The sequence below is a fragment of the Stegostoma tigrinum genome, chromosome 8 (assembly GCF_030684315.1).
Source record: "Stegostoma tigrinum isolate sSteTig4 chromosome 8, sSteTig4.hap1, whole genome shotgun sequence".
NCBI classification, from domain to species: Eukaryota; Metazoa; Chordata; class Chondrichthyes; order Orectolobiformes; family Stegostomatidae; genus Stegostoma; species Stegostoma tigrinum.
The window spans coordinates 51,912,739-51,927,183 of NC_081361.1; the positions used below are offsets into that span (position 1 = coordinate 51,912,739).

Sequence of the window (14,445 nt, forward strand, 5' to 3'; positions counted from 1 at the left end):
AGAAACAAACAATAAACCAGGTTCTCAGAAATGAAAACAAAAATTACTAGAAACACTCAGCTGCATTTACAGATAGAAAGCAGAATTGACATTTCAGGTCCAGTGACCCTTCTTCAGAACAATTGGTAGCTAGGAAGGGGTTGGTATAAAGATGGGATTGGGTGAGAGGAAAAAGGAATAAATGATAGTGGGAGATGAAACCCAGGGAGAGACAATTGGGCAGACAAAGGAACAGGTAAAGGTCAGTCCAGGGGAATGAATAGCTGTTAATGAAGATCATTAGCGACTGACTATGAGTTGTCCGTGATAGTAACCCATGTTACAACAAGAGCTGGTATGTGGGAATTGGGGTAAGAACATGGGAGGAGGTGCTGCAAGCCCTAAAATTGTTGAACTCGATTTTGAGTCCAGAAAGTTGCAGGGTCCCCAAGCAGAAAATTGAATGCTGTTCTTCTAGCTCACACCAAACTTCCTGAAAGCACAGAAATGTCAACCAGGGAATACAGTGGTCTGTTGAAATGGCAGGCAACTTGAAGTGCAGGATCATTTTTGTGGGCGGAACATAGGTGTTCTGCAAAACGATCACCCAGTCTGCGCTTCACTTCCCCATGTCAAGTAGACTACATTGTGAGCAGAAAATGCAGTAGCCTAGATAAATTCTGGAAGGTGTGTCCGAGGCATTAGTTAATGAGGAGGGAGGAAGTAAATCAGCGGATGTTTCACATTCTGTGTTTGCATGGGAAGGTGCTGTGGGGCTAGAGTGAACTAGGGTGTCTGGGAGGGAACTGTGCCTGCAGAAGGTTGGCAAAAGGAGGGCAATATATGCCTGGTAGTCGCATCTCACTAGAGGTGGCAGAAATGGCAGCTAATGATCCTTTTAATGTGGATGCTGATGGGATGGCAGGTGAGAATGAGGGGACCCTACCGCTGTTTTAGGAGGGAAGAGATGGAATACGGGCTGATGGGTCAGACACAGCTGAGCACCCTGTCGACCACGGTGCTGGGGAATCATGTGCTGAGGAAAAAAGTGGACATTTTGGAGGCCCCCTGCTCAAAGTTTGGAACATTGGAACAGATGCAACGGAGACAGAGGAACTGGGAGAATGGAACAGAGTCTTTAGAGGAAGCAGGGTGTGAGGATATATAGTCAAGGTAACTGTGGAAATCAGTGGGTTTGTAATGGATATCAGTGGCCAGCATATGCCCAGAAATGGAAACAGATATGTCAAGGAAGGGAAGGGAAGAATCAGAGATGGTTCAAGTGAAGGTGAGAGCAGAATGGAAATTGGAATTGAAATTGATTATTTTTTCCGATTCCAGATGCGAGAGAGAAGCAGGAACAAGGAATGATTGACGTGTCCCAAAAAGAGACTGGCATAACTGGGACCCATGTGGGTACTGTGGCCAACCATTTATGTTGAGCCCTTATTGAAATATGCAGATCTATGACTACTGAGGAGAACAGTAATGTTCAGGATGTTCAACTATCATACCAATACAAGTTGTCTAACATGCACAAAGAATGGTCAATTGATCCAGGGAGTGGAGTGCATCATTGCTGTGGTATTGTCAAGGCAAGTTACTGCCTCGAAGGAACAAAATTGAAAATTGAGAACAGAAATAAATGTCATTAACTACATTTAATTTGTCAACAATCCAGTGTATTTGAATTGTTTTACTCTCGTGCAAAATATCTGCTCTGTGGTAAAATAAGAATGATCCAGTCATTATTCATGCAGATAAAATTTTAATTTATTTTGTTGCATTAACCATGTGCATATGGAAACTATGATATAAATGTGAAAATGCAAGAAGCATGTCTTTTTCAACCAACAACCTAAGCTAATAGTGCAATCCATCAGTGATGGGATTTGTTACTGAATCTTGATTCATTATGATTAGGACTGATATAAGACTTATTTTATATGTCTCATAGGTTGTTAGGAAATGAGTCATTCTGTGTAAAAATGGCCCCGTTTTCACAGGAAATCTATGAAATCCATGCCTGGTTGCACCATGCAATAGATATGATTTTAAAAGCTTGCATTTCACATGAGGGAGCATTTTCCTTTCAGTTTATCTTTTCTTTTTTGCTGTTTAGATTTCTTTCCATCCACTTGGAGACTCACTGCCCTCCTCTTTTCCAAATTAAGCAACTCCTGGAAAAGTTCCTGCACATTGTAGTTGAGTTTGGCAGAGGTTTCCATGAAAGAACACATCCACTTTGTGGCGAGACCTTCTCCTTCAGCAGGCTCCACTTCCCTTTGAGTCTCATCACTCTTATTTCCCACTAACATAATAGGGATGTTCTGAATGTTCCCTTTGATTTGACAGATTTGCTCATAGATGGGCTGCAATTCCTCCATGGATTGTTTGCTTGTGACAGAGTAAACTAGAATGAAGGCATGCCCTTTGGAAATAGACAGCCTCTGCATTGCAGGAAACTGATGGCTGCCTGTGGTGTCCGTGATTTGAAGTGTACAGATATTTTTATCACAGCTGATTACCTGCCTGTATGTATCTTCAATTGTTGGAATGTATGTTTCTCTGAAAGTTCCTCTAACAAACCGCAGGACTAAGGAACTTTTCCCAACTCCTGCAGCTCCAAACACAACAACCCGGTAATCATTGCTTTGCTCTGGCATTTCTGAAGATTATCTGCAGAATTGTGAATGAACAATAAATCCTTTGCAGTTAAGAATTGGTTAAAAACGCCTTACATTCCCATAGATGTTGTGAAGCTGTAAAAACAAACAAACAAGCAGACATTCAGTTAGCCTCATGTCCTATGCATCAGAGACCAATATTTCCACCTCCATACCAGGACCTGTTTCCAACATCCTTAGCACATCTGCTGGATCAACATTGCCTCATTACTTTTGTTAATTCCAAAAGCTCCTGCATCCCATCTCTTATTACTCATATACTTATGAGTTCATTTAAAACTCTGTTGAGTGGAATCAGACATTAAGTCAAAGATGCTACAGTATTCCAACAGCAAAATAAACAAATGGTAAGGGATAAATTGTCAGCCAGGCTTCCCAAACCCATTCCACTGTGACTTAGTATGAGGCTTGAAAATTGTCACAGTACTTTGAAGGAAGGGTAGGAGTGAGGGCAAAGGGAGGAAATAGGGAGTGGGCAGTGGGGGACTAACCCATGAAAATGGAGTTGGGGAGTGACTGTGGATGTGGGAGACTGTGGAGACCTGGGAGCAGGGGTTGGGTGGGCTACTCTGCAAGTGGGTCCACTTAGAGCAGGAGCTCAAATGGTACAATTTAGTTAGAACTGCAGAACAGATACTGTTGCCTTGGAACTCATGACACTAATTTTTTAAAAACTCATTCATGGGATGAGGGCTTTGTTGACTAGGCCAGCATTTATTGAATAGAGAGCAGTTAAGAGTCAACCATATCACTGTGGGTCTGGAGTCAAGGTAGGCCAGACCAGGTAAGGATGGCAGTTTCCTTCGCTAAACGGTACCAGTGATCCAGATGGGGTTTTCCTGACAATCAACATAGTCATCATTAGACTCTTGATTAAATTCAAATTCCACCATCTGCAATGGTGAGATTTGAACCTGGGTCCCCAGAAACATTACCTGAGTATCTGGGTTAACAGTCTAGTGATAATAACACTATGCCATTGCCTCCCTGTGCCTGTGATGCCTCTCTTCACTCTGGCCCTTGTAAGAAGCAGCTTAAGGGAGAGAGCTAGAGAGGTCTGCAGGAAGAATTTTAGCAATGGAGTTGAAATAGCTGAAGGTATGTCCACAATTGGTGTGGCAAAGAAAGTTGGGAATGCCCACAAGGCCCATGTTTAATTTTATCTCCATTACCGTAATTACCAATTGAGAGAGAAGGACAGTAATGCTTGCCACGCAACCAAATCGGCCCCTATGAAACAAAAATGACCTCAAATTCACTAACTAACCTAACAAGAATTGTCTGTATCAGTGTGCTCCTGTGGCATGCACCATTTAATCAAAAACGTGCAATAGCCTCATTGAATATACTTGTGAGCATAGCATCTTCAATATTCAATTAAAAGACATTATTAGGTAACAAATTGGAGCAGATCAAGGAGAAAAACAATTTGTTGTAATCAAAATCAATTAGTTTGTGGCTTTCATGGCAGAGTTCAGTAAATTATAGAATTGATCCCAAATCATCCATACAAGTCCCAGAAACTCCCATAAACACAAGATAAAAATGTTTGGTAGTCACACAGACCAATACCTCTAACTTCAACTAACTAAATCACAGAAGTCAATTCTAAATTACTGGGGGAAAATCCCATGCAAAGGAAATATGATTTCCTATTTTCAATCACTCTAGTTATAGAGTCATTGAGTTATACAGCATGGAAATAGGCCCTTTGGTTCAACCAGTCCACAATGGCCAGATATCCTAAATTAATCTAGACTCAAATTGTCAGCATTTGGCCCATATCCCTCTAAATCCTTCCTGTTCATGTACCCATCCAGATGCCTTTTAAATGTTGTAATTGTAGCCGCCTCCACCACTTCCTCTGGCAGCTCATTCCAGTCACGCATCACCCTCTGTGAAAATGTTGCCTCTTAGGTCCCTTTTAAATCTTTCCTCTCTCACCTTAAACCTATGCCCTCTAGTTTTGGACTCTCCCAACCCGGGAAAACGACCTTGGCTATCCGTGCCCCTCATGCTTTTATAAACGTCCAGTTCTTAAGTCTGATATATTCCAATCAACACCTCTGCTGGAGAGGGAGAGAGAGAAAAAACACATCTTCCTTCAGACTCCACTAAGATCATTTCGCACGATAAACTGAGCTGCCAATCTGCATGTTAGGAGACTGGGGGAAATGTGAAATGCAGTCCACATACCGGCGGTAACGTTCCCAGGAATTCCAGGTCTGCCGAGTCCACCGAGGCTACTCGCGCAACAGATGGGATGTCAAAAATCGACCCCAGAGCTCTGTTATTAAATAGAGATGGGTCAAAAACCAGGCAGCACTCCTGGCCGACCTGTGCACGGTGGTGCTGCGTGAACACACAATCAAATGGAGCTGTTCCAAGCAGCCTCTGGCCATTCGCAGTCTACAATGCCGGGCATAATCGAGGTACCTTGACTGGCTGGAGTTGGTGCAGCCACAGGAGCTGAAAGGAAAGGTGGCAACACGGAGCACTTCAGGAATTTCGGGAAACGAGCAACCCCAGCCAGCACTGTATGTCTCCGCTCTCTTAAAATTGGGGAATAGAAACTCACTGGAGAAAGGAGATCCCTGGAAATGACTAAAGAAGTGACGATGTGTGGGGGAGAAGATCACTGGAAAGATCTCCGTCTGACGTCAGTTGCAGAATTCTGTCCCGGGGTCGATTCCCTGCCTCCAGCTTCTGAAGCTGGTCTCCACAAACAGCTCTCCAAATTGGCCTCCACAACACTCGCCTCCCACCAGCTTTCTTGCTTCTACCTCTCTTGTTATTTGCTGTTTCGCCCTCCCTTCAGTTTTTTTCTTCAACCTTTCCAGTTTTCTCCCTATGTCCTCCAGTTATTTTTGTTTATATATAGAGAGAGAGGTGGACAGCTAATATTGCATGCTGCACACCTGCCTTTCAAATGGCTTTTCAATCTGGAAACTGGGATTTCTAACGGAGGTGGGAGCACTGATTAAACTGATCAAGGCTCCGGAGCTACGCACTGTAGATCAGACATCCCCAGACCCCTGAGTGAATTAAACCGACACCCGCGGGCGAGCGAACAGACACTGTTCCTAGAATTAGATTCATAAATGACAATACTTTTACGTTTTTTTTAAAAAAAGCAAGATACAAGAGAAAATCGCTCACTCGCCGTTTACCCAACCTCCACAAGACAGACACTCCCAGACCCAAGCGAGCTGGCAATGATAGCTATTTGACGAGTAATATATATGAATCGAGGGGGTAGAATTAAACCATTTACAATCATCTGAATATTACGACAAATCGTACAAAAAAAAACTCTTTATACCGATCAATGGTCTTCCGTCTATCTCCACCCGCTCCCCAGTTTAAAACATCCTTTCCAATTGTACATACCTCATGTCTGTTCCACGGAGGGTTTTGAACAGTATATAAAAATTCCTGCGTACACTATTTGCCATATAGAAAGCGGGGTCAGGGAAATTCCATTCCTGTCGGGGGAGAAGAGAATACATTTGAAATAAAGCGAGTAAATTCCGGCCTTTTTCTCAAGGAAGGTAAATAAAAAAGTCTTCCCGTGCCTTGATTTATGTCCTACTTTCTACACTCGGATTCTTTACGCAACATGTGACAGGGAAATGCGACTGTTTGTATCGATTTTCGAAAATAACAACCCCGATTTTCATTCATTTTTTTGTCTATGTGGAACAGTCCATTCATGGAGCTGACAATTGAGTGTTAATGGCAGCTTCATGGAAGTACATGCATTTCCAACAGAATAATAGGCCATTCAGCCCAACCAATCAGTCTGTGTTTACCCCTCCCATAGAGTTCCATTCATACCTTCCCTGTTCCCATATACCCCCTATTCCTTTATCCTTGACCTACATCAGCTCTTCTTAAAAGTAACACAGAGTGGAGAGATCTAGCTCCTAATTCCTTGCAATGGTGAAGAGCCTCTCCAGTTCTCCTGCTTTCGAATAACATAGAAATGAACCAGACACAAATCGGCTCCAGTGACTTTTGAAACCCATTTGGGAAAAAAGTCATCTCAGAATGTACAGAGACAATGGGAACTGCAGATGCTGGAGAATCCAAGATAACAAAGTGTGGAGCTGGATGAACACAGCAGGCCAAGCAGCATCAGAAAAGGGTCTAGGCCCGAAACATCAGCTTTTGTGCTCCTAAGATGCTGCTTGGCCTGCTGTATTCATCCAGCTCCACACTTTGTTATCTCAGAATGGTACATCAGTTACTGGATTTCACATACAAATGGGCAGTACTTGTGCTGTGTAGTGCCAACTGTTGAGCCTTCTAGCCCCAGAAATCCTGGGGAAATCCATTAATGATAAAGTCCAGCAAATGTACAGCTTGAATTATAGTGAGTGCAGGTCAGGCACCAGTACTTCCTCTGGACCTCTAAGCTATTGTGTTTCCCTCCAACACATTGGAAGCACCCCACCCTGGGGTTTCCACTTTCTTCCCAGACTTTGTTGATTTCTGCTCTTCAGTCAGTGAATTTTCCATCATGCCTGCCAAAGTGGGCTGCAGTGGGCAATGCCCACACTGGCAGCATTTAAACAAAGTTCAAAGCTGAATTTGACTTGGATCTTTACTTGAGATAGATTGACACATGCATGGCAATGCCAATTTCATGTCTGTTTTGGACATAAATTGAATTTCTTGCCAAAGTTCATTTGAAGATACCAAGAACTGCAGATGCTGGAGTCAGAGTCAACACAGTGTGGAGCTGGAGGAACACAGTGGGCCAGGTTATATTAGGTTATATCAGAGGAAGTTATATCAGTGTTGGAACCCTTCTTCACAATTGAAGAAGGGTCCTGACCCAAAGCATCAGCTTTCCTCTTCCGCTGATACAGCCTGGCCTGTGTGTTCCCTCAGTTCCACACTGTGATGACTTCTCACCAAAAGTTTCTGCCTCAATCACTAACCTTAAAGTAATTAAGCCTCATCACAACCTTTTCTCTGCAAATAATTTTCTTCTGCCCTCTGTCCTAATTTCTTAACATCCTATATCATTCCTCAACTACAACAATAGCCTGCAATTGTATTGGATCTCATTTAATGTCCTAATGTGCTGTATGAGAAATAGCCTAGTGCCGTGCACTTTGACTTGACCTTTTGTCAAAGAGAAGCAGCCACCACAAAATACTAAAAATTGATAGGGGGAGGGAGGTGATTTGATCTCCTGTGACACTGACATAAGAATGAATGATACCCAATGAACTAGCAATAATTTACTAACTTCCAAAAATGCATTTAGTTCAGCTCCTACGAGCAGTCAGATATCAAGGGGACAAGAAGAGGAAAAATTACTACTATGTGAGTAGAGACACTTATAACAAAACATGCTTTCTTAACAATGTTGCACAAATGTTGTGACAACCAAAAGTTTGCCTATTGCAAAAGATGTTGATAAATACAACCAATGTTCAAGGAGGACAGAATAGATAGGAAATAATTTTACGTGTAGGAGATAGAGAATAGACTCCGGATGGGCAGAAAAAAAAATCATCTGGCTGGAACATTGAGTTAAAAATAAGTCTAGTGACTTGATGCAATCAGCCACCTCTGAATAACAGGAAGGACATCATGTGTAATAGAGGAATAATGGGAGTGTAATGTATACACAACTTATTTCATTAAGAAGTTTCCAATTAATGAGATGCTCATTGGCAAGGCTGTGTACTCAGCACCTTTCTCTACTATTCATATACTCATGACCATGCGGCCAGATTCAGCTCTGTTTCCATTTACAAATTTGCTGATGATACCACTGTAGTGGGTTGGATCTGAAACAATGATGAGACAGATTAAGGAGATAGCTTAGTGCATAGCATAAAAACAACAATCTCTCCCTCAATGTCAGCAAAACAAAGAAGTCGGTCATCGACTTCAGAAAAATAGTTGGAGGACACGCCCCAGTCAGTATCAATTGTGCTGAGGTGGAGATGTTCAAGAGCTTCACGTTCCTAGAAGTAAATATTCACCAACATTCTATTCTGGTTCACCCATGTCGACAATACAGTCTAGAAAGCACATCAATGTCTCTATAACCTCAGAAAGCTAAGGAAATTCAGCGTGCCCACAATGACTCTTACCAATTGTTATAGATGTACCATAGAAAGCTTTCTATCCAGATGCATCCGGACGGCAACTGCTCTGCCCAAGCCTGCAAGAAATTTCAGAGAGTTGTGAACACAGCCCACTCCATCATGAAAACCTGCCTTCCTTCCATTGACTCTGTCGTCAATTCTTGCTGACTCAGGAAAATAGCCTACATATCAAAAATCCCTCCTACCCAGGTTATACACTCTTCCGACTTCTTCCCTGCAGCAGAAGATACAAAGGCTGAAAACATGTACCAACATATTTAAGAACAGCTTCTTCCTCACTGTTATCAGACTTATGAATGGACCTCTCATATATTAGAATTAATCTTTCATTGTAGCCATAACACTATATTTTGCGTTCTGTTCTATTACCCTAACGTACAAATGTAAATTTGATTGTCTGGATAGCATGCAAAACAATATGTTTCCATTGTATGTCGACAGATTTGACAAGATAAAATCAAATCAAATCAAGTGGCGATATTGTGAGTAGATAATGTACCACTTATTATGTCAGAGAAGACATAGGTGAAACTTTGTACTTGAATTGGTGATGAAAAATTATCCTAAAAATATGTGGAAAATGTAAAACTGCTGGTTGATATTGACTAGAGTGTGATTAAGACTGAAATAATTTCGGAGTCAGTCAATGCTGTTAGTGTCGCAACAAAAACAGGTAATTTCAAAAGACAGCCAAAAATTATTTTAAAAATTATTCTGGAAATTTGGACATCATTGACATTTACTACTCTCCTCTAATTGCACAGGAAGATGGTGGAGGACCATGTTCTTGATCTATTGCAATCTGTTTAATGAATGTACTCTTACTGGTTATTACGTAAGTTATAGAGTCATAGAGATGTACAGCACAGGAGCAGACCCTTCAGTTCAACTTATCCATGCTGAACAGGTCTTCTAAATTAATCTAGTTCCATTTGCCAGCATTTGGCCAATATCCCTCTAAATCCTTTCTCTTCATGTTGCCATCCACTTGAATTTTAAATGTTGTAATTGTACCAGCCCCCACCACTTCCTCTGGGAGTTCATTCCATATGTGCACCACCCTCTATGTGAAAAAGTTTCTCCTTAGGTCCCTTTTAAGTCTTTCTTCTCTCACCTTAAACCTATGCACTTTAGTTTTGGACTGCGCTACCCTGGGGAAAAAGCCTTGATTGTTTATCCTACCCATGCCCCTCATGATTTTATAAACTTCTACAAGGTCATTCTTCAGCCTACAATGCTTCAGGGAAAATAGCCCCAGCCTTTTCAGCCTCTTCCTATAGCTCAAACCCTCCAGCCCTGGCAACATCCATGTAAATCCTTTCTGAACCATTTCAAGTTTAATATCATATTTCCTATAGCAGGGAGACCAGAATTGAATGCAACATTCCAAAAGTGGCCGAACTTTGAGGATTTTCACCCTGAGATAATAAAGCAAGATCAATATTTTCCAGGTAATAATGGCATGTGACTTGGATGTGATGCTGTTCCATACACCTTTCCATGGATTGAGGGTACAGGTTTTGGAGGTGTTACCAAAAAAACTTGATTGATAGCATGGACATTTATTGCCATAGCAGTGGAAACATCAATGTTTAGGTCATTGAATGGTGTGTCATTCAACTGGATTGATTTGTCCTGGATGGGCTTCAGCCTCAAGAGTATTGAAAAGACGACTAAATTTCCAGTACCTTATTGGTAGATGAGAGGCTTGGGAAATCAGGGAGTGAGTCATTTGCTGCAGAATACCAGCTCTTAACTTACTAGATACATAATTTAATGTCTTCCATAAATGATTGCTGCTGAAGTTTGAAATAGTAGGAGATAAACGTAAAATTGCACTACACTTTACTATTTCAAAATGGGTTCCGAGAGAGCTAGTGAATATATTGATTATAATCTTCTAGAAATACCATGATAATGGAACTGTCCCCTTGAACTTGAGGGTAGAAAATATAACCTTGCTAATCAAGAAAGGAGTGGGAGGGAAAACCATTTAGTCTGATATCATTAATATGGAAAATGCTACAATCTGTTAGGGACATGGTGGCAGGGCTTTTGAAAATCATAAAATGGTTTAGCAGAAACAGAAATCACAAATTTGTCAAAGTTCTTTAGGGTTAACCGATATGTTAGTTAAGGGAAAATTGGTGAAAGTAATGTGTTTTGATTTTACTGGAGGTTATTGCACAAAATTAGTGCTTGCGATTTGGGTTGATATTACTATAGATTGAAGATTAACCATTTTTTAAAAAATGTTTTATGACCTACAAAGAGATTTGGATAAAATACAGAAATAGGCTAACCAGTAGTAGATGAAAAATGTAAATTAATCGAGTTCAACCGGAAACATGAATGTCATAGGAATATCATGTGTTGTTAGATTGTCAGGTATAAAGATGGTGCAGAGAAAAACCTCAAAGTTGATTCTTATATCAAATTATTAAATTTCAGGAAAGATTGAAGAAACCAGGGTTCTTTAAAGGATTTGATTTGAGAGGAGCCTTTGGAGAAGAATATAAGGTGTAGAAAAAGTTAACAATATTTCAAGATGTAGAAAATACTGGAAGAAAGATAAGCCTGGTGAGGAGAAAGAATAAGACAGATATCAGAAAGAACCACTTAATGCCAAAAAGTGACCAACACTTAGAAAAATCTTGATAGCGTAGTGGACAGAGAACTTCAACCTTTCTTAGGAATCAATTGAAAGTGCAATGGGATGTAGACAAACCTTTTATCCAGATGGATGAGCAAATATGAGCTGAGTATCTGGCCCTTAGTATCACTCTTGCGATGTTCCTGTGGAGGTTGAATAGCTTATTTTTATTCCAAAAATATACTGTATTCATGAAAAAACTTTATATATATGCATAGTCACAAATGCAATTCGGTACTGTATAGTAGCATATCAAGGAAACAAAACAAATATTGGAGCTTGACTCTATCCAAAAAACCAAATGTATCTTTTACACATACAAGACTATATTTACATGCATTTGACGCATCAGGAGGGTCCAATAACTAAATGGACCACATTTACCTTCAGCAGTAAGGCCTCAGACAGTGGTCTTTCCCCATTTGAATAGCTGGTCAACACCATCCACCCAGCCTCAGACATAGAGAATGATCAATTCGATGAATTCAGCCAGAATCCAATATGAGTAAATGCCTTTGGGAGAGGGTGGGAGAAATAGGAACAGGAGGGAGGAATATATTTGGTAATTCATACCCTTGAAAGTATACCAATTTATTCACTGACCTATTCCTGATCAACAAACACTGGGAAAGAGGATGCTATACACTATTCAATGATCACATTGGACTGCTGAACGACAAAGGAAGTGAGCAAATTGAACTCCTGTTTTGTTGTGTGAGATCATTGAGAAAAGTTTATGTAAATATGTAAACAAGATATAATACACAGAAATATGATTAAATCTAAAATGAATGGGAAAATACTATGAATGACAAATTTCCTGGCATTGCTGACTAACCTGACAAGTGAGCAAATAAGTGTCATAGGAAAAAGCAAAGAACAAACATTATGATTCCGGTTGTGAAGATAAAGGCTGAACGCAATGAAAGAAAACATTTGAGATAGTGAAGTGCGTGCAAAAGCAACAACGATTTTAATTCTCATTGAAATGCGTAAATGTTAAAAAACGACTATATTTACCTTCTCGATGGGTTTTGCTATTTTCAATCTACATATTTTGAAAAAAAAGCGAAATATTGCAAATGTTGGAAATCTGAAATAAGAACAGATAATGCTGGAAATGTGAAGTAGATCTGATCTGATAATGTTTCAGGTTTATAACGTCAATCTCCTCATTGCTCTGCTCGTAGAGTCTCACCAGATTTATTATAGGTAAGCTCATTCGCGTGAATCAATACTGGGATCCAGTAACATTTTACGTTGCTTCGGATGGAACGAATGGATAACTTTCAGTAAGGGGACAAGGTCTATCAAATGTGATTGTATCCCTCATTTAGAGATGGATCATGTATCAAAGCTAAAACTAAATATTTTACCCACCTATTAAAAATGTTCACATATTTTAAAGAGTATTATTTAGCTACTTACTGAAAAAAAACCCTAATTTACATCTGGAAACTTAGCGAAGCCAAAGCCGGATTTCAAATGGCTTTCGGAATTAAACAGGAATAGGCGCTCTGAGGACAGTAGCTCATCGGAGAGGCAACTCTGTCTTTTCGGATCCGAATCCAAGCCCGGCATTCGTCACAAAAAGGTTAAAGTACCACAAAAGAAAGCAGAAACGATATACCAGAGAATAGGTAGGATTCCATTTTGACAATCCCCATTCATTAATGAGAACTTTAGAAATAGGAGTTGGAGTGAATAAGGGAGGTTGAAAGATCGAGGTCGCATCTTGGTATTTAATCATGGGGGTATGAGTTGAGGAACAGGCGCTGTCAACCTGTAGGGGGCAGCAGAAGGGAAATCGCTCCGAAGTTTATCACTGCATTTCAAATCATCAAATGCCAACATTGAAAGCTATTCGGAATATATTCGCATGTTGGAAGATTAATAAATTATCAAGGTGCAATATCTGTCCTTAAATAACGTTTTTAAATAATTGGACAATTCGATCTTCTTGAAAAGTTTGGGTATTTTTCCTCAACAAACTCCAATTCCTTGTGTTAAACATACCTGTACTGCTGTGACTGTATCATAAACACACACGCATACTAAACAAAACAAGCCATTTGCACACAGGTAGTAATAACTTTTTAAAAATCTTTTAGCACATGATAGATGTCAGTCTCCCGCAGATTAACGATGAGCAGCACAACATGGCAAGACAAGGCAACGGCATCCTGTCACTAGGAGCTCTAGCCTTTGGTAGCAATTCTGCTGAAATTTACAAGGATTGTTAGATATGAAACAATCATTTCTCCATTCCTGGGAAGGCTGGAGACTTACGCGGATTGCTCATTTCGGTCTGAACAGTGTGGAGTTGGAATGTTCAGAGGAGCAGGAGGCTGCATGCAGATTGTTAGCAGTAGGTCAACGAGTATGTTCACTCCAAACTAAATTACAATATACATAGAAATCTTTTAAAATAAAAAAAACCTCAGTTCATCCAGAAGATATAGCCCAAATAAGCATTGCTGCCCGAGCAGCATATTTCTCCCCGGCTGCATTTTGTTTTGTCAACTGAATCAGGTCCATTGTTACTTTCAAACTAAATGACTGAAGTTCATATGTAAAGCAATCTCTGCAGGTTAAGTCACTATATTCCAAAAATAAAGCAGAAAGGTAATCCTTTTAAAACAAAAGTCAGAAAATGTTGCAGTTTGTTTCAAATCAATTGGAAAAGTGACATGAGCAGAAAGATTTGCTTTTGTTTTAGCCACCATCAAAGGGTCAAACACCTATTGAGTCACAGAGTTGTAGAGCCATGCAGCATGGAAACACAGTTTTTGGTCCAAGTAGTCCATGACAAACAAAATCCCAAACTAAACTATTTGCACCTCCTGCTCCTAGTCCATATCCCTCCAAATTCATGCTGTTCATGCACTTATCTAAGTACCTTTTCAACTTATAACTGTGCCCACATGCACCACTTCCTTGGGAAGTTAATTCCACGCATGAATCACCCTAATTGTAAAAAAAATTGCCCCTCAAG

At 40.4% G+C, this 14,445-nt stretch overlaps 1 protein-coding gene across 8 annotated transcripts; it reads right to left on the bottom strand.

Moving 5' to 3' along the window:
- Nucleotides 1–1,746: 1,746 nt before the first annotated feature.
- On the bottom strand, nt 1,747–13,174 carry LOC125456490 (GTP-binding protein Di-Ras2-like). Of its 8 annotated transcripts, XM_059648244.1 has the most exons (8): nt 12,879–13,174; nt 12,471–12,543; nt 11,835–11,963; nt 11,526–11,593; nt 8,783–8,853; nt 6,057–6,151; nt 4,863–5,135; nt 1,747–2,741 (listed from the first exon to the last, which is right to left on the bottom strand). In XM_059648244.1, exon 8 carries the CDS (start codon nt 2,643–2,645, stop codon nt 2,049–2,051), a length of 597 nt encoding a protein of 198 aa, XP_059504227.1. In that variant the 5' UTR covers nt 2,646–2,741; nt 4,863–5,135; nt 6,057–6,151; nt 8,783–8,853; nt 11,526–11,593; nt 11,835–11,963; nt 12,471–12,543; nt 12,879–13,174; the 3' UTR covers nt 1,747–2,048. The 8 variants fall into 8 exon arrangements, with proteins under 8 accessions (XP_059504227.1, XP_059504224.1, XP_059504226.1 ...); XM_059648241.1 differs by lacking the exon at nt 4,863–5,135; XM_059648243.1 differs by lacking the exons at nt 4,863–5,135; nt 12,471–12,543.
- Nucleotides 13,175–14,445: the final 1,271 nt, after the last annotated feature.

Excerpts from the sequence above, each read along its gene's own strand:
- LOC125456490 (XM_059648243.1), bottom strand. The coding sequence starts at position 2,645 with ATGCCAGAGCAAAGCAATGATTACCGGGTTGTTGTGTTTGGAGCTGCA.